Raw genomic sequence first — 25,547 nt, 5'->3', positions numbered from 1 at the left:
GTTTCAAAAACAAAAACAAAAAAATTAAAAATGGCTGTGGTTATAATTTGGAGGTAGAATGCCTGTACGTTTAACCCCAGCACCACCATCACAACAAAAAGGCACCATAATGCTGTAGACAACCACCTGGGGGCGGGGGGGGGGGGGGGGCGCGGGCTTAGGAAGGTTCCTTGCCGTCACCCTTTCCTTAATCAGTGCTTAAAGAACACATCATCAGCTAAAAGAGACTCCTTGAGTGAAGAAGGCATCTTCTCTCCCTGGCCATGAGAACCACTGTGGGAATGAGAGGTGGAAAGCTTTCGAAAGATGATGATTTCTCAACCTCATTCCTTTGGGATATGTCACAGCCAGGAAGGGAGAAATTGGAAAAAGCAGCTTTCACAAGCTGCCAAATCCATGTACTCGTCCCAGGGGATAATTAGCCAATGAGGTTTTGTGGAGCTGATGTAATGCTGGCAGAGGCTAGCATTTTATGGTTGGACGTGCAGCCTCTTGATATTTAGCTCCAGGGCTAAAAGGATGACATCCTAAAAGCCAAGAAATCCATACCCACAACACCACTGCCAAGCAATCTGCATTTAAGAGTAATCTGTAAACTTTAACTGATCCATCTTTTTCATGAATAGTTTACACGTTACATTTGTTAAACTATAAATTTTCTAAATCTTACTTTAGTTAACTCTTTTGCTATGAAAAAAATTTCACAAAGAACAAAGATAATTTAGGAGGCTTAAAGAAACAAAAGAAAGAATTAGAAGAAGGAAAGTTTTCCAAAGAGTTAAGTCTGTTTGTGGTACTTTAATCCACACTAGTACACCAAGTTTAAAACTGCCTGACATCTTATGAAAACAACTTTGAAACAGAGTACAATAAGCCAAAAGCTCTCAGAAGCACCACATATCTCACAAAAATTGTCAGTCTTAACCTCAAAGTACTCTGAGATGCAGGAGGTAATAATCAGTGGAAAAGAGCAGAAGTAACACAACATTAACACGCTTGGTTTGAGTGTAAAGTGTTAAGCTTCAAAAAGAACACTTGCCATTTTTTAATAAAAATTGCTAAGTCCCTTGATTTAAGTCACAATAATTTCCCGAAGCCTAGGGAAAACTAAGTACATAAAAAAGAAAAAAACCCAAAGCCCTAATCAATAAGCAAAAATAACAGTGCTTCCAAATATGTGTTAGTTCTTTACTCGCTGGGTGTGGTGGCACACACTTGTCATCCCAGGATTCAGGAGGCTGGGACCGGAGGACTGTGGTTTGCGCACAGCCTCAGCTATTTGGTGAGGCCCTCCGTAACTTAGCAAGACCCTGTTTTAAAACAAAGAATAAAAAATAGGGCAGGGGATGTAGCTCGGAGGTCGGATGCCCAGGGTTCCATCCCCAGACCTGCCCCCCCCAATAAAGATGAGACAACTCTTGGTTCACCCCGGGCAGAGGTGGACATAATGACATGGTTGCACGCTGTACTTTTTATGTCTTTATAATTTCAAAACACTAAGTCATACATCTCAAAATCAATATAGAGAGTGGGTGTGGTGGCAGGTGACTGTAATCCCAGTACTTAGGAGGTTGAGATAGGAGGATTGCAGTTTTGAGGCCAGCTTCAGCAACTTAGAAAGACCCTGTTTCAAAATAAAAAATAAAAAGGGCTTGGGGGGGGGTCTAGCTCAAAGGTAGATAGCTCTGGGTTCAACCCCCAGTACCACCTAAAAAGAAGAAGGAGAAATAGTAGCAGCAGCAGCAGCAGGAGGAGGAGGAGGAGGAGGAGGAGGAGGAGGAGGAGGAGGAGGAGGAGGAGAGAAATGGCTGTAAATCTTTTACGTTTACTTATTTATTATTTATTTATTTGGTAGTACTAGGGAGTGAATCCAGGGATTGTACCTCTGAGCTACACCAGCAGCCCTACTTGATTTTTTATGCTAAATAGGGTCTTGCTAAGTTACCTCATGCAGGAATGGGTCCAGTGACCCTCCTGTCTCAGCTTCCCAAGTACTGGGATTAAAGGTGAGTGCTACCATGCCTGGCTCCTCTAAATCTTATAAAGGTTCCAAAGAGTCCACCCTTAGCACAATGATTTGTATTTGCTCCTTGGGGAAATATTAATTTAAAAGAAATGCTGAACTTATTAATTAATTTGTTAATTAATTTTATTTGTTATCATGCATTAATGCAACACTTATACATCAAGCATAAGGGTTGGAGGATTAATGAAGAAATTATTTCCATTGACATTATGTGCATATGTGAAAATACCAATGTCAATCTCAATACTCTGTATGGGGAAAGGGGGAGAATGGGAAAGGAGCCAGGGAAAGCCCACCAAATGTGTGTAAAGCGGGTATGGTGACACATGCTTGTAATCCCAGTACTTGGGAGGCTAAGACAAGAGAATCTCAGGTTTGAGGCCAGCCTCAGCAACTTGTGAGGCCCTCTGCAATTTAGTGAGACCCTGTTTCAAAATAAAGAATAAAAAATAGGGTTGGAAGCCGGGCGTGGTGGCGCACGCTTGTAATCCCAGTATTCGGGAGGCTGCGACCAGAGGATCACAGTTTGTGGACAGCCTCAGCTACTTAGTGAGGCCCTCCGTAACTTAGTGAGAGCCTGTTTCAAAATAAAGAATAAAAAATAGGGCTGGGGGTGTAGTTCGGAGGTAGAATTCCCCTGGGTTCCATCCCTAGGACAAGAGGAAAGGAAAGGAAAGGAAAGGAAAGGAAAGGAAAGGAAAGGAAAGGAAAGGAAAGGAAAGGAAAGGAAAGGAAAGGACGAGGCGTGGTGGTGCATGCTTATAATCCTAGCATTCAGGAGGTGGAGACCAGGAGATCTGGTTTGCTGGTGGCCTCAGCTACTTAGCGAGGCCCTTAGCAACTCAGTGAGATCTTTTTCTCAGCAATAAGAACCATGCAGGAGGCATCACAATCCCTGACTTCAAATTATATCTTTATTTTTTGACAAAGGTCTCACTGAGTTACAAAGGGCCTTGCTAAGTAGCTGATGTTCAACAACCTTAGCCATCAGGGAGATGCAAATCAAAACTGCTGAGATTCCATCTAACCCCAATCAGAGTGGCAAGCATAAAGAAGTCACACAACAACAAATGCTGGCGAGGCTGTGGGGAAAGAGAAACTCTTTTACACTGTTGGTGGAGTGCAAACTAATTCGGCTGCTATGGAGATCAGTGTGGAGATTCCTTAGAAAACTGGGAATGGATCCACCATATGATCTGGCTATACCACTCCTGGGTATCTTTCCAAAGGGGTTGAAATCAGAGGACTACAGTAACATATGCAAACCTATGTTCATAGCAGCATAATTTGTAATAAGCCAAAGTAAAGAACCAACCTAGGTCTCCATCAACAGATAAATGGATTGCAAAATTACAGGAAATACACACAATGGAATTCTACTCAGCAATAAAGAAGAATAAAATTATATCATTTGCAAGAAAATGGAAAGACCTGGAGAACATTCTGTTAAGTGAGATCAGCTATGCCCAAAATAGGGAGTATTGGAGATACCAGAGGGACTCCAGATAATGGAGGGGGAAACCCCAGCAAAGCTGAAATGGAAGGGTAGGAGAGGAAGAGGGCTGAGGTTGATTAATGGAGGAGCTATATTTGAATATGTATAAAAGTATGAATGTAGCATGGTCAACCTGGACGCTCACTGTTGGGAGAGGGAAAGGGGGAAGCGGGGGCAGGGGAGGGCACCAAGCACTGTCTGACTGTATGCCATTTTCAATATGAGCCACATAATAAAAACTACAAAAAAAAACAAATTTCATTAAATATTATAACTTGTAATTAGGAAGTTAATACCAGTTAGAGGAATTGTAGTGACTGTCTTTTCTAAACACTTTAGAAATTTTATGTATTAGCTGTAGATGGATTCTTCACTTAAGATGTCTGTTTTCAAAATAAGGTTATTGTTAGAAACAAAGCAAATTTTTCATTATGTTCAACATTTATCTATTAAAGTAACGACTTCCCCAAAAAATAAAGACTAAAAAAAAAATAGGGTTGGGGGTGTAATTTGGAGGTACAATGCCCCTGGGTTCCATCCCCAATACTAAGGAAGGAAGGAAGGAAGGAAGGAAGGAAGGAAGGAGAGGGAGGAGGGGAGAGGAGAGGAGGAGAAAGAGGAAGAGGAGGAGGAGGAGAAAAAGTGAGGAAGCAAGGAACCTTTTTTCTAACCAGAAGCCAACAAGGACCTTCACATAACACATCCCACTTTAAAGATACACAGGTTTAAATTTAATTCCAACCCACAGAAACTTGCTCTACATCAGAAAAAATAATTTAATGCACATTTATGGCAAGATACTAGAGAGGTCTTGCTTAGTTTCAAACAGATGACAGTGGCTTTATCCCTTCTAATTCTTGCAAACAGGTATAAGGGCAGGCAAATGTTTAGGCTTGTCATAGTCAGGATTGTTTCTAAATAGGTCCAAATGGAGAGAAAAGGCTGTCCCTTTCCAAAAAGGAAGTCTAGGACAACAGAATTTAATATAGGTATTTAAAAGAAAAGAATGGTCAGAGGGTTTTTTGTTTGTTTTTAGTGTATGCTGTCGTGTTTTGGGGGAAGGGATAAAACAAGGAGCTAGGTTATGTACTGGGAGAAATGAACAAAGGAACACAAGTTAGAACCACTTGTCAAGAGCTACCATATAATTACTATGGGATGAAGGATCGGAGTTGTCATAAAGAGAAATACAGTGTGGTGGTAAAGAACATTCTAAAGCCAGAACACACCCAGGCACGAGCTTAGCTCTCCTTAGCACTTACTGGTGCTGTGGCACTGAACATGCTTCATCACATCCCTCCATTTCCCTCTTCTGTAAAATGGGATAATAAGAGCAACCATCTCATGTAATGATGAGGACTAAAAGAGTTAAAGAACTTGGGAGCTGGGCACGGTGGCACACACCTATAATCCCAGTACTTAGGAGGCTGAGACAGGAAGATTGCAGGTTCAAAGCCAGCCTCAGCAACTTAGTGAGGCAACTCTACCACCCAGCAACATTCCAGTCTATTTAAAATTAAAAATTTTTTGGTACTGGGGTTGAACCCAGGGGCATTCTACCTCAGTGCTACATTCCTAGCCCTTTTAATTTTTTATCTTGAAACAGAGTCTTGCTAAATTGCAGAGACTGGTCTTGAACCTGTGGCCCTCGTATCTCAGCCTCCCAAGTATTGGGATTACAGTCATGGACCAGCACACCCAGCTAGACTGTTTCTTTTATACTGTATTTTGAGACCGAGTTTTGCTAAATTATCTAGACTTGCTTGAAGTTGAGATCCTCCTGCCTCAGCCTCCCGAGTAGCTAATAAACAGGAAATAACTAGGATTATAGGCATGTGCCACCACAAGCAAGGAGCATCTTTCATTATTCCTAATATGCCTTTTTTTCCGCATCTGAATTTATGTTAATGAAATAATTTCAGAAAGCCAGAAAACTAGAAGGCTGATTGCAAGGGGTGCCAACTACATGATTGATTAGAGAGCTGGACCACTCAGCTTGTGCCCTGACTTTCCAGGAGGGCAGAGGGAAGAGAGTCTGAACTGACTTAATCACTAGTAGCCGACAATTTAACCAATTGTGCCCACATAATGAAGCCTCTATAAAAATCCAGGACAGTGCCCGGAGACTTCCCAGCTGGTAAACACACGGAGCTGAGGGATGGCATGCCCACAAAAGGCATGGCAGCTCCACACACCCATTCATACCTCGCCTTCTTGCATCCATTCCACCTGGCTCTTTCTGGGTTGTAACCTTGATAATAAGCAAAGTGTAAGTAAAGTGCCCTCCTGAGCTCTGCAAGCCATTCTAGCAAATGGTCTGACTTGTGCAGGGGACTGTGGGAGCCAAGTCAGACAGGTTGTGAGTAATCTGGGGGCTCAACACTAAAGGGTCCAAGCAGTTACTATCAAAACTGAGTTAAACTGTGGGACACCCAGCTGGTGTCCAGAGATGGATAATTGGTTGTTGATGAGGAAGAACCCACAACCTAATGTCAGAAGTGAAGACTGAGAGTAGTACAAAACAGGGGAGGTTTCCCTCTTCACACACAGTCAACTCTAGATAAAGTGTTAGGTGTTACTATTTTAAATATTTTTTATATTTTTCCTGGAATTCTTACAAAATCCACTTTGAATACCATACTCTAAAAATTTGTTGGTTTTTTTCTTTTGGACAGGTAAGAGTTCTTTTTCTCTGTTTAGTCTCTTTTAGTAAAGTTTGTTTTTAAAATGTAAGTCTGTGCATAAAGGAAACAATAAAACAAGGTCTGTCCACTTGTGTGGTAGAACTCTAAATGGAAAACTCTACTTCTGGGTTGAGGCATGAAGGAGCCCAAGAAATGAGTGAGGGCGGGTGGACGGGGAGCAGGAAACCTCAGGAAGAAAACTCAAGGGCCACCTACAGAGCTGCACCTTCTGCACTACTTCCAGAGCGCTCCTCAAAGCGTGGAGGGTTTTTTGTGTAGTATTAAATAAGGCAGCATACTTGGCAAGAGACTAAGGTTAGGAGGCAGAGGCACGTAGGTGGGAAAGAGGTTCACACGCTTGGATTTGTTTTTTAGCATTACCTAGCCGAGCTACCACCCATCTCCTCCTCCTCACTTTTTTCAGGAGTCATTTTAACTCCAACCTCCTGATGCTCAATTTAGCTCAGAGCATTCAGAGTGGTGGTGAAAGGCAATCACCCTGGTTTCTAATACCCAATGGGACATTTGTTTGGTTGTATATAAAAAGAAAGGAGCAATAAAAGCAAAAATGTTCCATAAAATTAAAAAATTTTTAAATCATACCCACTCCAGGATTTTGAAAAGCCCAGCAGCAGAACCATGCCACTTCAAAACCGTACGGGCACACAAGAGTCTCACTAAAATAAAAGATCTACTTTCACTTTAAAACTAGATGAAGCCAGGCACAGTGGCACAGCGCACACTTGTAATCCCAGTGCTTGGGAGGCTGTTACAGGTTTGAAGCCAGCCTCAGCAACTTAGTGAGACCCTGTTTCCAAATAAAGTATAAAATAGGTCTGGGAGGATATAGCCCAGAGGTAGAAAGCCCCTGGGTTCCGCCCCCAGTACCATTAAAAAAAAAAAAAAAAAAAAACACTAGACAGAAAAGAGCAGGGATAGAAATTCACAATAAAAACATAGGCCTAGCCGGGAGTGGTGGCGCACGTTTGTAATCCCCGCGCTTGGGAGGCTGAGACAGGAGGGTCGCACAGGTTCAAAGACAGCCTCAGCTACTGAGTGAGGCTCTCAGCAACTTAGTGAGACCCTGTTTCCAAATAAAATAGAAAATAGGTCTGGGAATATAGCCCGGAGGTAGAAAGCCTCTGGGTTCCACCCCCAGTACCACCAAAACAAACAAACAAACAAACAAACAAACAAACACATAGGCCTTAATTTTTGTTGCTAGACCTACATAAGTAAGTAATGAATGTTTTAAGTTTGCAACATTAGAGTGGTTTTATACGTTTTAAAAAGCAGCTTTACTGAATTTTACTTTAGACCCAATAAACTTCAAGAAGGTACAGTTCAGTGCATTCTGACAAATGTGCACACCTGAGTAACCAGCAGGACAAATCAGCCCCAGAAGTTCTGCATGCCTCTGTAGCCAGTTCTCTTTGCACTCCTGATCTGTTGTCCATCACTAAAAAGAAACCTGCTGTTTGTTCCGCATGCAACTTTTTAAACTGAGATATAATTCACATCCCATAAAACTCACCCATCCAAAATGCTAAGACATTATGGTATATTTACAATGTTGTGTAACTATCACTACTATCTAATTCCAGGAGGTTTTCAGTGCCCTAAAAAGAAACCCCGAATCCCATCAGCAGTCACTCCGCATCCCTGCCAAGCCTGGCCTCAAAGGCCTTGGCAAATCTCCCATCTGTTCCTATGAATTTGCCTGATCTGCAGTTTCATACAAATGGAACCATATATGTGGCTTTCCAAATCTGTCGTCTTTCCCTCGGTATAATATTTTAGGGTTCAGTATTCCATTCCCTTCTGTGGCTAGGCCACGCTTTACTGGTCAACTAACGGACATTTGGGGGTTTTCCCACTTTTTGGCTATTATAAAAGATGCTGCTATGAATTTTTTTTTTTTTTTTTTTTTTTTTTTTTTGCGGGTTTAGGGATGGAACCCAGGGGTATTTGACCTCCGAGCGACACCCTCTGCCTATTTTTTTATTCTTTGTTTTGAAGCAGGGTCTCACTGAGTTGCGGAGGGCCTCACTGAGTAGCTGAGGCTGTCCGCGAACCCCAATCCTCCGGTCTCGGCCTCCAGATGCTGGGATTGCAAGTGTGCGCCACCCGCCCAGCATGCTATGAACATCTGTACACACGATTTGCCTGGACAAATGTTTCACTTTTCTTGAGTATGCATCTAAGAGTCAAGTTGCTAACTTGTTTACCTTTTTGAAAAGCTGCCAAACCTTCTCTATTTCCTTCCCTCCTTTCTCCTTCCTTCCTTCCTAGCCTGGGGGTTGAAGCCAGGAGCATTCTATCTGAGCTGCCCTCTTTTTTTTTTTTTTTTTTTTGCAACACTGGGGAGGGATGGGACCCAGGGGCATTCTACCTGTGAGCTATACCCCCAGCCTTATTTTTTATTCTTTTTTATTTATTTATTTTTGTGGTACTGAGGGTGGAGCCAAGGGGGTTTTTCTACCTCTGGGCTACACTCCCAGACATATTTTATACTTTATTTGGAAACAGGATCTCACTAAGTTGCTGAGAGCCTCACTAAGTAGCTGAGGCTGGCATTACCAGCGTGTGCCACCACGCCCAGGTTTTATTCTTTATTTTGAAACAGGATCTAAGTTGCAGAGGACCTCATTAAGAAGCTGGGGCCACAAAGAACCCCTGAATTGCTGTGGCTGGTTTCCAATCTGCTATGCTCCTGCCTCAGCCTCCCAAGTACTGTGATTACAAGCATGTGCCACCATACCCGGCTCTGTGTGTATGTTTTTAGACATTTTATGTTGAGATACAGATTCACATGCAGCTGTAAGAAATAATATAGGGAGATCTCATGTAGCCTTTATTCAGTGTTCCCCAATGACTACAAAACTACAGTGATACAGAACATTTCCATCACAGCAACGACCCCTCCTGTGGCCCTTAGGTAACCACACCCACTTCCCTTCCCAACTCCACACCATCCTTAACTCTGCCCACCACCTATCTGTAATCCATATTTATAATTTTGTCACTTCAAGAATGTTACACAAATTGAACTGAATAGTATATAACCGTATAGAATTGGCTTTTTTTACTCAGCATAATTCTTTTGAGAGCCATCAAGGTGTTTTGTTTATCAATACATCATTCCTTTTTTAAAACTGCTAAGTATTTCACAATCAGGTGTGTGTGTGTGTGTGTGTGTGTGTGTGTGTGTGTGTGTGTGTGTGTGTTGGGTGGTACTGGGGTTCCTGGAAACCCTTCTACCTCCAGGCTACACTCCCAGACCTATTTTATATTTTTATTTGAAAACAGGGTCTCTTAAGCCAGCGCGGCTGGCTTCGAATCTGCACGATCCTCCTGTCTCTGCCTCCCAAGCGCAGGGATGACAAGCGTGCGCCACCACGCCCGGCTGTATTTTTTCTTTTTCTTAAATTTTTTATACTTTTATTTGTGCATCATAGTCTCACATCATAATGTAAATCGCAGGGATTGTGACATACATACACACAGCATTTGGTGGGCTTTCCCAGCCCCCTCCCCATCCTCTCCCTCCCTTCCCTATGCGGGTATTGAGATTGACTTTGATATTCTCACATATGCACATAATGTCAGTGGAAAGAATTCCTTCATTAGCCCTTCCTCTCCCTTCTCTCCTTCCCTAGCTCCACTGAGGTTTTTCCTCAATTATCTAAAAGCCCTCTGGTATCCTGATTATTTCTAACTTCAGCACATTCAGTACTATCGGTTGAAAAGAGAGCCATTCTATCTCCAAGCTTCACCCCTAGCACTTTTTTCTTTCTTTTTTTCCTTTCTTTCTTTTTATTTTTATTTTTTATTTTTTGGAAAACAAGGTCTCACAAGTTTGATGAGAATCTCACTACTTGCTGAGTCTGTCCTCAAACTTGCGATCCTCCTGACTCAGCCTCCCAAATATTGGGATTACAAGCATGTGCCACCACAACTGATTTAGCTTCTGCATATTAGATAAAATGTATAATCTTTCACTTTCTGTGACTGTACAGTCAGTATTTTTTAAGAATATTATTTAAATGGTTTCAGTGTAAAGCTAGGCGTGATGGCGATGCTTGTAATCTCAGGGCTTGGGAGGCTGAGACAGGAGGATCACACAGGTTCAAAGCCAGCCTCAGCTACTTGGTGACGCTCTCGGCAACTTAGTGAGACCCTGTTTCCAAATAAAATATAAAATAGGTCTAGGGGTATAGCCTAGAGGTAGAAAGCCCCTGGGTTCCATTCCCAGTACTACAAAAATAAATAAATAAATAAATAAATAAATAAATAAATAAATAAATGGTTTCAGTGTGCATATTCATTTGAGTCTGGCTTCTTACATTCAGCATAATGCTTGTTTTGTTTGGGGTTTTGTTTGTTTTGTAGTACCAGGGATTGAACACAGGGCCTCAGACACACTAGGCAAATGCCCTTCCACCAAGCTCACACCCAGACCTTTTTGCTTTGTTTGGAGACAGGATCGCATTAAGCTGCCCAGGCTGATCACGAACTTGTGATCTCTGCCTCAGTCTCCCAAGTGGCTGAGACTACAGGTGTGGATTATCATGCCGGCAGCCTGTTTTTGAAATTCATCAAAACATGAGAATATCAGAAGTCTGTTCATTTTTATTGCTGGTAGTATTTAAATTTATGGATATAACACAATTTATCTATTCACCCACTAATGGCCATATGGATTTGAAGTTATTAAAAATAAAATTACAAACCAAACATGATGGATCATGCTTGTTAACCCAGTATTTGGGAGGCTGAGACAGAAAGATCGCAGGTTCATAGCCAGCCTCAGATACTTAGTGAGGCCCTCCACAACTTAGTGAGACTTTGTTTAAAAATAAAAAATAGTGTAGTTCAGAGATAGACTGCTTTGGGTTCAATCCCTAGTACCACAAAAAAAAAAAAATTGCAGCTAGGTGTGGCACATGCCTATAATCCCACCACTTGGGAGGCTGAGTGAGACAGAAAGATTGCAGGTTCGAAAACAATCTCAAATTAGTAAGACCCTATTTCAAAATTAAAAATAAAATAGGGCTATGGGTATAGCTCAGAGGTAGAACACCCCTGGGTTCAATCCCCAGTACCCCCAGAAAAAACATTGCCATAGGTCATCAATACAAAAGTGAACAAATGTTTCCATTATTCTTTAGGAGTAGGATTGGTAAGTTATGTGTTAAATATGTTTAACTCAGTAAGAAACTACCAAACTGTTTCCCAAGTGGTTATGTCCTGTTTTACACTTCACCAGCTATGTGTGAATCTCCACTGCTCCGTGCACTTGCCAACACTTGGCATTATCAGTCTTTTTAGCTTTAATTATTGTGTCCAGTGGGTGGACACAATATAAATAAATATAAAAAAATAGTGGGTGTCCAGTGGTAGCTTACTGTAATTTTAAACAGTGCTTTTCTGAACAATGTTTGTTAACATCTTTTTATGTGCTTATTTGCTATATATATATTTTTTTGAAATGTCCAAGTTTTCTGCCCACTTTTTACTGGACTACTCTTACTGATTTTAAGAATTCTAGAGAGCCAGGTGTGGTAGCACACACTTGTAATACCAGTACTTGAGAGGCTGAGACAGAAGGATCGCAGGTTTAAAGCCAGCCTCAGCTACTTAGTGAGGCCCTCTGCAACTTAGTGAGATCTTCTTTCAAAATAAAAGAATGAAATCAAGAGAGGGGTGTGACTTGGACGTATAATTCCCCTAGGTTCCACCCATAGTAACACACACACAGAATTCTAGATACCACCTCTACAGCAGATATAGTCATGTCAATATTTTCTCCCATTTGATAGCTTGCCTCCTCATTTCCTCAACAATGTCTTTTGTCTTCTCAACAATGTATAAAGAGGAAAAGTGTAGTTTTTGGTTGGTTAATTTAGTTCTTTGTGCGTGGTGGGGGGGTACTGGGGACTGAACTCAAAGGCATTCTACCTTTGAGCTACACCCCTAGCCCGATTTTTTATTTTTTATTTGGAAGCAGTGTCTTACTAGATTAATGAGTCTCACTACTTGCTGATGCTGTCCTCGAACCTGTGATCCTCCTGTCTCAGCCTCCCAGGTACTGGGATTACAAGCGTGCACCACCATGCTTGGTTTAGAAAAATGTGTGTGTGTGTGTGTGTGTGTGTGTGTGTGTGTGTGTGTGTGTGTGTTACTGGGATTCCTGGAAACCCTTCTACCTCCGGGCTACACTCCCAGACCTATTTTTATATTTTTATTTGGAAACAGGGTCTCTTAAAAGCCAGCAAGGCTAGCTTTGAACCTGTGCAATCCTCCTGTCTCCACCTCCCAAGGGTGGGAATTACAAACGTGCACCACCATGCCCGGCATGAAAAATGTGTTTTAAACTTAATAAAATTTAATTTAACTGAATTTTGTAATTCATACTTTCATGTCTTTCAGCTTGTACATTTAGTTCTCAAATGTAAAACAAATTTTTGAGTTTGGTGTGAAATAAAATCAATGCAAGCACATGCACATACACACAGCCAAACCACTGCCCTAACACAATCCTCCCATTTCAGTAGAACAGACACCCCCCAAACACACACACACACACACACACACACACACACACACACACACACACACGTACTTCTTCCCACTAAGAGCACAGGACGGGGCAGCCAGCTCCACCAGTTCATAGTGCAAAGTTCAATTTCCAAACAACAGGGCAAGCTGGGCGTGGTGGTGCGTGCTTGTGCGTGCTTGTAATCCCAGCGTTTGGGAGGCTGAGACCGGAGGATCCATGTTCCCAAACAGCCTCAGCTACTTATAGGGCTGGGGGTGTAGCTCGGAGGTAGAATGCCCCTGAGTTCCACACCTAGTACTGGGGGGGGGGGACATCTTTACCCAAAGCTATGAGGTTCACATAGAGAAAGAAGAGAGTGAGCTCTATCATTTTCCCAAGATGTGAGATATGCTGGATTCCATCTCACTTATAATTATTCAATATGGTTTCAACAGAAGCAATTAATAAAACATGGTCCTCATGAACACAGAAGGCCAGCACAGGAGGTACAAAGATCAGTGCTTTAAAAATCAAGTCATGGAAGCCAGGGGTGGTGGTACATGCCTGTAAACCCAGTACTTCGGAGGCTGGGCCAAGAGGATCCCAGATTTCAGGCCAGTTTCAGCGATATAGTGAGATCCTGTTTCAAAATTAAAAATAAAATAGGTCTGGGGGTACAGCTCAGAGGCACAATGATCCTGGGTTTAATCCCAGCCAGGGAGGGAGGGAGGGAGGCAGGCAGGGAGGGAAAGAGAAAGAGGGAAGGAGGGAGGGAAGTCAGTCAGGTCATGAGGAAGCCATGATCTGTGATCTTAGGTAAACATTCTCAGACTCCAGTTTATTCATCTGTAAAATGAAGGTTTTGTATCAGGCTATCTCTAAGTCTTTTCCAATTAAACATTAAACATTCTAGAATGCCAAAAAAGTCTACTCTTTCTTTGTCAAGTGGAGATAAGTGGCCCCCAAAAGAGTCAAACTGAACACCACCTAGCTCACAGCACTGCACTAGGAGCAGGTTTGCTTTGTTGTTTGTCTCCTAGTATTTCCTACGCTTCTACTCCAATTAGGCATCATATAATCTTTTCAATCACTATATTTCTATTCCTGATTTTTATCATTTTGAGCAGCACTGACTATCCAAGAAATACCTTAACAAATCCTTTTTACTTTACCTGTTCACTTTAAAAAAAAGTCAACAAAAATTTATCTGTTCAAATGGCATTTTTCAACTTTAATATTAAAGTAAACATCTTGTTAAAATACGGATTCTGACCTATGGGTCTAGGGTGGATTCAGACTCCCAGTTGACCGGATGCTACTGGTTCTTGGAGCAGCAAGTGGCACAGGGCTACAAGACTGAGGTCAAAGGATCTGTTGGGGAGTCTGAGTAATGTTAATAATATCGCTTTCAATATATTTCTCTTTTTGTCTGTATGCATGTGAGGGAGGAACACTGGATTTGAACACAGGAGTGTTCTACTTCTGAGCTACACCCCCAGTGTCATTTTATGTTTGAAATAGAGTCTTGCTAAGTTGCTGAGGCTGGCCTTGAACCTGTAATCCTCCAGTCTTAGCCTCTCTAGTACTAGGATTACAGGTATGTGTCACCACACCCAGCTCAGCTTTCAAATCATTATACAATGGAATATATTATAAGTTAATATGATGGTAATGATTTGACGAATGTAATTTAAGTAATTCTCAAGACAAACTATTAGGATAACCATTTAGAAAATCAAGTTTAAAGTATTTAATATCTTAATTTTTCAACTTAAGTGTTCAAGATCTGATTTACATAGATGGATAATACAAATTTTGGCATTCCTACAAAAATTACATAGGTTATTAAGGGGATTATCACACTTACCCTAGGGTCAAAGAATTAGAGAAATGCACTTTCTAAAAAAAATGCAGCAATTTTATACCAATGCCATCAATTTTATGCCTAAAAGAAGCTAGATTATTATTATTTCTTTTTTTGGGGGGGCAGTACTAGGGATGAAACCCAGCGTCATTTTACCTCCAAACTACACCCCTAGCCCTATTTTTTAGTGTGTGTGTGTGGGGGGGGGTACTGGGGTGGAACCCAGGAGCTTTTCTACCTCTGGACTACACTCCCAGACCTATTTTATACTTTATTTGGAAACAGGGTCTCACTAAGTTGCTGAGAGCCTCACTCAGTAGCTGAGGCTGGCCTTGAACCCGTGCAATCCTCCTGTCTCAGCCTCCCAAGCGCTGGGATTACAAGTGTGTGCCACCTTGCCCGGATGCCCGGCTTTTTTTTTTTTTTTTTTTTTTTTGAAACAGGGTCTGAGTTGCGAAGGACCTCACTAAGTAGCTGAGGCTGTCCGTGAACTGTGATCCTCCGGTCTCAACCTTCTCAATGTTGATATTACAAGTGTGCACCACCACGCCCAGCTTCCAGATTATTCTTAAACCATCAAAAACAACAACAAATTTAGTGTACTTTTAGTTCATAAAAACTTCTGAAAGGTTCAGCAAAATGAGGGTAAGCGTGCATAAGAAGGATCTACAGCTCTGCCAAAAGTACTGCTTAACACAAACACTGCAAAGATAAATTTCAATAAATCTTATTAAACAGAAACAAAGGCAAAAGTGTAGAAGAGATTTATACGAACTAGTCAGAGTGAAGCAGCTTAATGTATTGTGCATGGTTTAGTCAATGGACAGCTGTGACTGCAGAGGTCTATAATCAACAGTCTGGCTCCTGGTCCAAGACACTAACCTTCTAGACATCTTTCTCTTTGAAATGTAGCTATTGTGTATGAACAGGAGTGCATGCATGTGTATGTACACACACACACACACACACACACACACACACACACACACAGAGTTTAATATGGGTTTTTTTCCCCTCCCCTTCCCCTAGACGACCTTCCTGGCTCCACTGAGGGTTCTCTTCCATTTCTTGGAGTCCCTCTGATATCCCAATTACTCTTGGTATATTAGAGAAAATATATGACCCTTCACTTTCTTTGACTGGCTAATCTTATTTAACAAAATGTTCTCCAAGTCCTTCCATTTTCCTGCAAATGGCATAATTTTGTTGTTGTTGTCCTTTTTTTTTTTTTTTTTTTTTTTTTTTGGTACCATGGGTGGAACCCAGAGGCTTTCTACCTCCGGGCTATACTTCCAGACCTATTTTTCTATTTTTACTTGGAAACAGGGTCTCACTAAGTAGCTGAGGCTGGCTTCAAACCTATGCGATCCTCCTGTCTCAGCTTCCCAAGTGCGGGGATTACAAGCGTGTGCCACCACCATACCCGACTTATTTTTGTTCTTCTTTATTGCTGAGGAATTCCACTGTGTGGATATCCCATCACTTTGTAGCCCAGTCATCTGTGAATGGACACCTAGTTTGGTTTCATAATTTGGCTATTGTGAACTGTGCTGCTATGAACTGGATATGCATATATTCTCTGATCTCAGCACCTTCAGAAAGATATCCGGGAATGGCATAGCCTGATCATATGGTGGATCCATTCCCGGTTTTATGAGGAATCTCCACACTGATTTCCATAGCAGCTGAACTAATACTCTTTTACTGATGAATTAAGAAGCACAGAAAGGTTACATAATTTGCCCAAGCTCTCATAGCTAAATAGTGGCAGAGCTAGGAGATCTGGCTTCCATGCTACGTTTTTACACCTGTACATCTCAATCAAAACTTTTGGTGCCAGGACTCTTATACTCTTAGAGTTAACTAAGGACTTCAAAGAGCTTTTATTACATCTATCAATAATGTGGGTTACATCTATCAATTAATGTGGGTTACATCTATCCATATCAATGTCAGATATAATACTGATAGATGTATTATTTATTTTGTGTGTATGTATGGAGATGAAGGTGCCAGGGATTATGCCACACCTCCAGCCCTTTTTAGTTTTTATTTTGAAACAGGGTCTCACTAGGTTGACTAAGAGTGCTTCCTTGAACCTGCAATTCTGTCTCAGCCTCCCACATACTGGGATTGTACCTCCATACCCAGATTGCATTATTTCTTTGAAAAATGACAATATACCTATTACATGTTAGCATAAATAGTTTTTGTGAAAATAACAATTATCAAAAAATAAAAAGTAAAAAAGATGGTTCCTTTACCATTTTTGAAAATGTCTATAATGTATGACTTACTAAAAACTGAATTTTCTATCTGGTGTTGAATTTATCTATTTAGAAATCATACATGAGATAGTTTTATAAAACTACATTATAAATTCACAAAATGATACCAGTAAAAAGGTAAATAATATTTTAGTGTAAATATGACTTTTTTTTTTTTTTGCGGGTCTGAGGATAGAACCCAGGTGCATTCAGCCTCTGAGATACACCCCCTGCCCTAATTTTTATTCTTTATTTTGAAACAAGGTCTCACTAAGTTGTGGAGGGCCTCACTGAGTAAGTGAGGCTGTCTGCGAAACGTGATCCTCCAGTCTCAGCCTCCCAAATGCTGGGACTACAAGCGTGGGCCACCACACCCAGCATACATATGCCAATTTTTATCTGTATCCCTTGAAAGATCTTGGGGACACCCTGGAGTCATAATACCACACTTTTGAGAACCACTGCACTATAGTTAGTAAAGGGCCTCCAGTCAGGGCATGCTATACAAATAGTTAACAACCATGCTCTGAGGAGCATACTTGCCTAAAACATATTTGAAATTCTTTGTACATTCAAGAATGATAAAGTACTAGCTGGGTGTGGTGACACATGCCTGTAATCCCAGTACTTGGAAGGCTGGGACAGGAGAATCACAGGTTCAAGGATAGTCTCAGCAATGCAACAAGACTCTCAGCAACCTAGCAAGACCTTATTTCAAAATAAAAGGGGTTGGGGGTATAGCTCAGAGGTATAATGCCCTGCTTCAATTCCCAGTACCAAGAAAGAAAAAAAAATAAAAAGAATTATGAGGTGCTTACTATGTGCCAGGCTTCTTATACATAGAAAAAAAAGAAAAAAACAAGCTACTCTATGGCACTTATATTCTAGTGGAGGGAGAGAGTGTGGCTAAGAAACAAACGAATCATACATTCTGTCAAGTAATAAGTGGTATGAAGAAAAATAAAGCAGAATAACAAAATAGGGTGGTCAAAGAAGGTCTAACTGGAAACGTAACACGAGCAAAGATCTGAGGGGGTGAGGGAGCAAGCCATGCGGCCACGTGGGGAAGAGTGCAGTAAGCTGAAGGAAACACCGGTGTGAAAGCCTTGACAGGAGCTAAGGTGCTGGGAGGACAGCAAAAGGCTAATGCTGTTGGTGTGAAGTAAGCAAAGGGAGAGCAGGGCTCAGGGCAGCTCACAAAGGACCTCAGGGAGCACTGCAAAGACTTGGGCATTTTCTGTGAATGAGAGCCACTGAGTGAGGAGGGATTCGTCCTGACATAATTTTAAGTAGACTTTTAAGTAGTAGAGTATTTGAATTTAAGTCAGGTGTGGTGGTGCACGCATATAATCTGAGACAGGGCTGAGACAGGAGGATCGCAAGTTCACAACCAGCCTCAGCAACTTGGTTGAGGCTCTGTTTCAAAATAAAATAGGGCTGGGGGGTGTGGCCCCCTGGGTTCAATCTCCAGTAACACACACACACACACACACACACACACACACACACACACACACACACACACTTTTAATTTATAGCCTTGTTCCATCTCTTGTGTGTCCTTGAAGATTTTGAACTTCAGTTAAAAAAAATATGAAGCTACAGATTACGCCAAGTTTTCATAAAGACCAAATAATACATATAAAGTATTAGTTATGACTCACAATAAAGATTTTACTATTCTATGCCTTCTGTATTCACCCTGGTGCCACCATCACCTACTTATGTGAATCCACATGACTTTTAGAATGTACCATACCTATAACACCAAGAGCTCAGCCCAATCTTGCCCTTTAGCTTGACAAAGAAAGTTGGATTTTGGGTGTTGATGGCAGTGCAAGGTTTTTTTGGGTTTTGGGTTTTTAGTATTTTTCCATTGTTATTATAAGAAAACCCTATAAAAACAATGCACGTGGTAATCATAAAAGTGAAATTCCAGGGGAAAAAAGACTGTATGACTCTCATCTTTATTTAATTTGGCATTGTTTTAATACAGCTAAAACCATGGCTCATGGTCTTGACAGCTTGCCTCATCCAAAAAGAAACAAAAATGGAAGAAAAAAGATGGAGACAGAGAGATGAATTGAAATTCCTTTGATCTAGGTCCTAACTTTAAAGGGACCCTAGATAAGTCAGTGAGTCAGAGCAAGGGCAGTAAGATGTAAGCCAGAATACTGATGACAACGGCTGTCTGCCTACCTGTCTTCTGAGATCATCATCAAGGTATGAGATCATCACCTAGGCCAGAGAAGACGAGTGAAATGGAAGTCTAGCAGAGAAATGCCTGCCTGCCTGTAGCATTCTGACCACACTTCCCTAGGGGCGAAGGTGGACACCAGGCACTGGTTTTTATCTCCACCTCTTAAGATGTGAGTTAGTCTGAGTAGTGAGAGAAACCTGTAATGGAAAAACCCAAGGAGAACCAAGAACCTTGGGAAAATTATAAACAGACCCATACTTCAAAGGTCTCTGGTGATTTCTTTACAAGTATGTTATAGCAGAAAGAACAGTGGCATGGGAGTAATGAACTAAATTCTCCCTCCAACTTTGCCACTAATTAGTTATGTGACTTCAGGAAATGAATGAACCTCAATGGGGCAATTTTCTCATCTCAGATAAAGGGGAGGGGAGGGCAAGAAAATACCCAAGGTTTCCTTCAAGGTCTAATATCTTTTAAATATAAACAAAAGTACTTTTGGTTTTTTTTTTGGGGGGGTTGTTTTGTTTTGTTTTTCTGGTGGTACTGTGGGTGGAACCCAAAGGCTTTCTACCTCCGGGCTATCCTCCCAGACCTATTTTATACTTTATTTGGAAACAGGGTCTCAGGAGCCTCACTAAGTAGCTGAGGCTGGCTTTGAACCTGTGCGATCCTCCTGTCTCAGCCTCCCAAGCGCAGAGATTACAAGCGTGTGCCACCACACCCAGCTCAAAATTACTTTTTTAAATCTCACATTAATATTTAGAGTAGCCAGGCATGGTGGCGCATGTTCGTAATCCCCGTGCTTGGGAGGCGGAGACAGGAGGATCACGCAGGTTCCAAGCCAGCCACGCTGGCTTAAGAGACCCTATTTCCACATAAAAAAGTATAAAATAGGTCTGGGAGTGGAGCTCAGAGGTAGAAGGGTTTCCAGGAACCCCAGTATCTATCTATCTATCTATCTATCTATCTATCTCTATCTCTCTCTCTCTCTCTCTCTCTCTCTCTCTCTCTCTCTCTCTCTCACACACACACACACAAAAAAAAATAGAGTATTAAGAGATCTAAAATAGTTGATGCTGAAGGTTCTAAATTTTTTCACTAACTCTATGAACCTCTAAGCAATATGAATCCTAACAGGGCCTGAGGGTCATAGGGCAGCTTCCTGAAAGAGTTAATGTACTACTAAAACAGGCAAAATTTATCTACTTACAATTTGTCCTTTCTACCCTGCCATCTCCTCTCCAACCAATACTTTTTTTTTTTTTTTTTTTTGGTACTGGAGATGGAACCCAGGGGCATTCTACCTCCAAGCTACATCTCTAGACCTATTTTTTCTTCTATATTTTGAAATAGGGTCTCACTGAGTTGCAAAGGGTCTCACTAAGTAGCTACGGCTGGCTTCAAACCTGTGCGATCTCCTTTCTCAGACTCCCAAGTGTGTGCCACCATGCCCGGCTCCGACCAGTACTATTTTAAAACATAAAGCTCAGGGGCATATTATAATAATAAAAAATATTAAAGAAATATACAAGAATGCCGGGCGTGGTAGCACACGCTTGTAATCCCTGCACTTGGGAGGCTGAGACAGGAGGATCGCGCAGGTTCAAAGCCAGCCTCATCTAGCTTAAGAGACCCTGTTTCCAAATAAAATATAAAATAGGTCTGGGAGTGTAGCCTGGAGGTAGAAGGCCCCTGGGTTCCATCCCCAGTACCACCAAAAAATAAAATAAAATAAAATAAAAATACACACACACACACACACACACACACACACAGAGGAAATAAGTATACAGTCTTCAAAGGATAAGAGAATTAATAGACTAAGAAACACTTTGAAAGTTACTATTACTATTATTATTATTTTGGTATTGGAGATTGAATCCAAGGGCATTCTATCTCCCAGCTACACCCCCAGCTTTTTATTTTTTAATTTTGAAATTTTTTCCCTAACTTGTAGAGGGCCTCACCAAGTTGCTAAGGCTGGCTCCAAATGTGTGGTCCTCCAGTATCAGCCTCCCAAGTACTGAAATTACAGGTGTGTGCCATGATGCCTAGCTTGAAAATTTATTAACAAATATTTTTGAATAACATGTGTGTAGTGTAATACATAAAAGATTTACAAGGAATATAATTTGGGGGTCGTTTTCTTTCTTTTTATTGGTGAATAAAAGGACCTCAAAGGACCTCCATGTATAGGCTTGCTCTACTCCTTAAGTTAGGTAGTTGTATCCATGGATTGGTGTTAAGTTTCATACACTTAAAACATACTCTATATATTCTTTTGGATTTGTGGAATAATTCCATAATAATAAACATAAAAAAAGAATTCAACTGTTTCATAGAACAAAGTCTTCTCTCCATCTCTGTCCTCCAATTCCCCAACAGTCCCTAAAGCAGCCACTGTTACATTTCATATAGTCCTTCCAGAGATATCCTATACATGGATAAGTGTGTGTGTGTGTGTGTGTGTGTGTGCGCGCGCGCGCACACGCACGCACACGTGCGAGCATACATATACACACATGAGACTGAGAAAAATAAACCAATTCCCTAAATGTGCCTCATCAGGATCAAAGCATATCTAGGGGACTGTACCAACCCCTCTCTGTATGAGTGAAGTGCCCCACTGCTGTAGAGCGGAAACTGAGAAGACTACAAGGCAAGATGCAGGCACATGGCCTGCCTGGCCAGAGCTTCATGTGTCAGTGGTGTGGAGCTGAGCCCTAGCACTGCTGCACTCTAAGATGTCAGAGCCAGTGCTATGCCCCAGTATTCCCTTAGTCTTAGCTTCAAATTTTCTATAAACATCCATTCTGATCATTCATTTTCTAATCATAATGGCCCACCATAGGTTTCCACAGTAGTGAGAGGGGCTCTAATCAGATCAGAACAGTTAGATCACCCTAACAATATACATCATAAGCAGATGGACAAGGCACATTGTGAGATGCAAAAGAATCTCAACTTTGAAAGCCACATTTTCAACAGCACCTTCTTTGGGCAAGGATTGGCTAAAATATAAGACAGTGGTTAAAAGATTCATTTGTTAATGTAAGAACAGATCTCAAAATACTTTATTTAAAGGCATATGCCTATTTATTAGAAGTATGCCAAATCGAATGTCAATGATCATTCTTTCAAAAATATTGTCTATCATGTGCCAACATCAGAAGTCAACATACACATTAATATAGTGTCTTTGAGACACTAATAATCTAATTAAGAAGTCATGTAAATTTACAATTCAAGTATATAATGAAAGTGGTACTGTAGGAATAAGAGGGAAAAGGTGACTATACAGAGACAAGTTTCATAAAAGATAGAATCTAACTGAATCCAAAGCGTCAGTAAGAGATCAGCAACAATAAGGAAGATGGAAGTCTTTATAGATACACAAACACGTCTGGCCAAAATAGTACTGAATGGAAACCATTAAGTATGTGTACCCTGGAACTTTGCTATCGTATACAGTATTCTAATCCTGACCTAGTGTAAAAACTTTGCATCTTAAACTCTGTCTAAAGGGGTTTAGTTACTTTGAAAATATGAAACAGTAGTTTTACCTATAAAGCTTATATACATGGAGGTACTGATACTCTCTTGCTAGAAAATATACAGCTCACCTAGACAAGATTTAATTGTCCTGACTTTACAAAAGAATAGTTGCTTTTTAGTTTATGGAGGCTTCTATAACAGATACCTTTCCATTTTCTATTAGAAGTGATTACAGTATGTTCATATATGGCTATTCCAATACTGTTAGACTCTAGCTCATGTCTACAGCACTTAGAAGAACATGGTGACAGTTTTACAAAACTAACACATTACTAAGGCTTTTTAACATTTAGAAACAAGTACTGCAGAAGTCAATTTGCTATTACTCCTTCCTACACTGTTTTTCTGCCTTTATGAACAAAAGCAAAAGAAAGAAGTCCACATGCATGCTCTTTTGGGCAGACCTTTGGTTCTACCTGCATTCAACACCCTGTCAATTCCACTCACACTTGTCTTACATACTGTTGTCCTTTGAAAGTTTTATGAAGTAGCTGGTCCAACAGATGGATGACTCGCCCTATCCAACATATGGCATAGGAAAAATGGCTCTTCAATAAGAAAACATTAAGTACATCCCCTACCCTTTCAGGACTGAGAACACTGAGGCCTCCTTAGGAGAAAACAATCTTTTACCTTTACTATCAAAAGTTACTAGACTGAAATGATCTGTATGTAACAAGGTGATCAAAGAAGTGAAAGTTCAAATGCTAAACTCCATCTCTCAAGTTAAAACATGCATTTACCCACACATAGCAGAGAACTAGAATACAGACAGGGGAAAAAATCCAAGTCAGTTTAACTGGGAGCTATTACATCAAAGACAGATGGGAGACATTCAGATAAGCATACTATCTTGTTTAGAACACAAAGCTCAACAGATCTGTGGGAGGGAAAGGAAAGTCAATGTGAAAAATAAAGCATATATGAACAAAAAATTTCACCCAATAAATGACTCATCGTGATCATATTTGTAAAACCAGAAAGAAGAAAATGGTAGCGGTATCCTTCCTGTCTGCCCCCTCCCTTCCCGTCCAAAAGGCTTAACCTGACGTTATCTGATCTCACCTTCAACTGATGTGTATCAGGGTCTGACAACACTACCTAAGCACTCCCCAAGGAGAACAGTAAGACCAATCCTGCGAGAGATAGCATCTGCCAAACCAAGGAGTCATTCTCCTTTAAGTGAGGCCAGTGGACGGGAAGGAGGTCCCCAAATGCCACTTGCATGAATCTTTTAGCTCTGAAACAGGAAAACACCACAGATTACATTTTAGTAGAAGTCTAAAAATAATAAAGGGAACATTCCCTATTTTTAGATATCTGACTTACAAGTTGAAAAACACTAAAAGTAAGAAACTATTAAAAACTAACTGAATTCTCCCCCCGCCCCAGCAGTACCAGGGATTGAACCCAGGGGCATTTTACCTCTGAGCTATATTCCCAGCTCTTTTTTTATTTATTTATCTTTTTATTTTGAAACAGGGTCTCGCTAAGTTGCAAGGTTGACCTCGAACCTGCCATCCTCCTATCTCAGCCTCCCAAGTATTGAGATTACAGGCATGTGCCACTATGTCCAGCTAAAAACCTGGAATTTTTTAGTGTTTTAAGAGAAATTTTTTAATTGGAAAACTATTTTTAGAGACAGAATTTTAAAAATCTTGCAGTCTTTCTATTGCCTGCCTCCTTGTTCAAGCTTCCAAATCACCAAACTTTGGTCCCAATACTACTGTTATTAAGAGCATTTCCAGAGATGCTATATGAAACATAACATATAAAGGTTTCAACACAAAAGAGAAAGAACTAAGAAAAAATTTAAAAGATGTTTTTACAAACACATAAAAACAGAGTGTAGATTAGTGATTAAAGATATAATGTATAAAATAGCAATTTAATTCTTTCATTAAAGACAGGTGTGATGGTGCACACTTGTATCCCAGTACTTGGGAGGCTGAGACAGGAGGATTGCAGGTTTACGGCCAAGCTCAGCAATTTGCGAGGCCCTTGGCAACTTAGTGAAACCCTGTTCCAAAATAAAAAAATAAAAAAAAGGGCTGGAGTGTAGTTTGGAGATAGAATGCCCCTGGGTTCGATCCCCATTACCATATAAAAATAATATTAATAATTTTTTCACTGAATTAATAAAATGATTAGAGTAGTGGAGACAGTTTTTCTTTTCTCAAATAGGTCTCCCCACTGAACTGTCTTAGGATCAATAAACATCTAATTCGAAGCTATATCTGAATAACCAGAATTTGCAATTAGAGGGGGAAAATACTCCTTTTTTAAAAACAAAACAACCTAGAACATTTATATTTTATCTTCTACTAATCCTTGTACAAATACGCCCAGCCGTTTCTAAGAAGCCTATGGCAAATGAGACTTGTAGGAAATAAGGAATTACCTGACTGTACAGCCATCATCAACATCTCAGGTTCCAGCAGAGTCATGACGGAGTCTTCTCAAAAACAACAGCCCAGAAATATAATGAAGAAAGTAAAAATCACAGAGAGATCTGATCTTCAGAGGCTATGGAAAGCTTTCACAAATTCAACCTCATGCCTGTGCTTAAATCAAACTGTGAGAACTCATTCCTTCTCAGGGCAGTTACCAATTCACCACCCTCCAGGCAGGTCAAGATGGCACAGAGTTAAGATGCTGCCTGCGACCAAGGCTCCAGTGAAGACAGAAGTGTGGTTAGAGCGGTGTGTGAGCTCCTCCCCTTCTGTTTGTCTCTAGTGGGAGGGGAGAGACACACAGAGAGACTTTCGAAAACAGACCAACTGCTCGCATTCGCGGGCTCGCACTTGCTCGCGCGCGCACTCGCTCGCATCCTCCTCTCTCTCTCTCTCTCTCTCTCTCTCTCTCTCTCTCTCTCTCTCCCCCCCCCCCCTCCATAAGATAGATGATGAGGTGAG

General features: G+C 41.0%; 1 protein-coding gene across 1 annotated transcript in view; it reads right to left on the bottom strand.

Annotated features, from left to right (window-relative positions):
- The window catches only part of MRTFA (myocardin related transcription factor A), a gene marked incomplete at both ends in the record, with an annotated part of 118,642 nt that extends 93,563 nt beyond the window's left edge, over positions 1 to 25,079 (bottom strand). Inside the window, one exon of the mRNA XM_080705227.1 lies at positions 25,034 to 25,079. Coding sequence (XP_080561353.1) covers positions 25,034 to 25,079 — 46 coding nt within the window. The remainder of the gene's footprint in view (positions 1 to 25,033) is intronic.
- Positions 25,080 to 25,547: the final 468 nt, after the last annotated feature.

The sequence above is a fragment of the Muscardinus avellanarius genome (genome assembly GCF_963383645.1).
Source record: "Muscardinus avellanarius genome assembly, chromosome: 11".
In the NCBI taxonomy this organism is placed as follows: Eukaryota; Metazoa; Chordata; class Mammalia; order Rodentia; family Gliridae; genus Muscardinus; species Muscardinus avellanarius.
The sequence above is the reverse complement of the archived record's forward strand: the minus strand, read 5'-3'. Positions and strand labels throughout refer to the sequence as shown.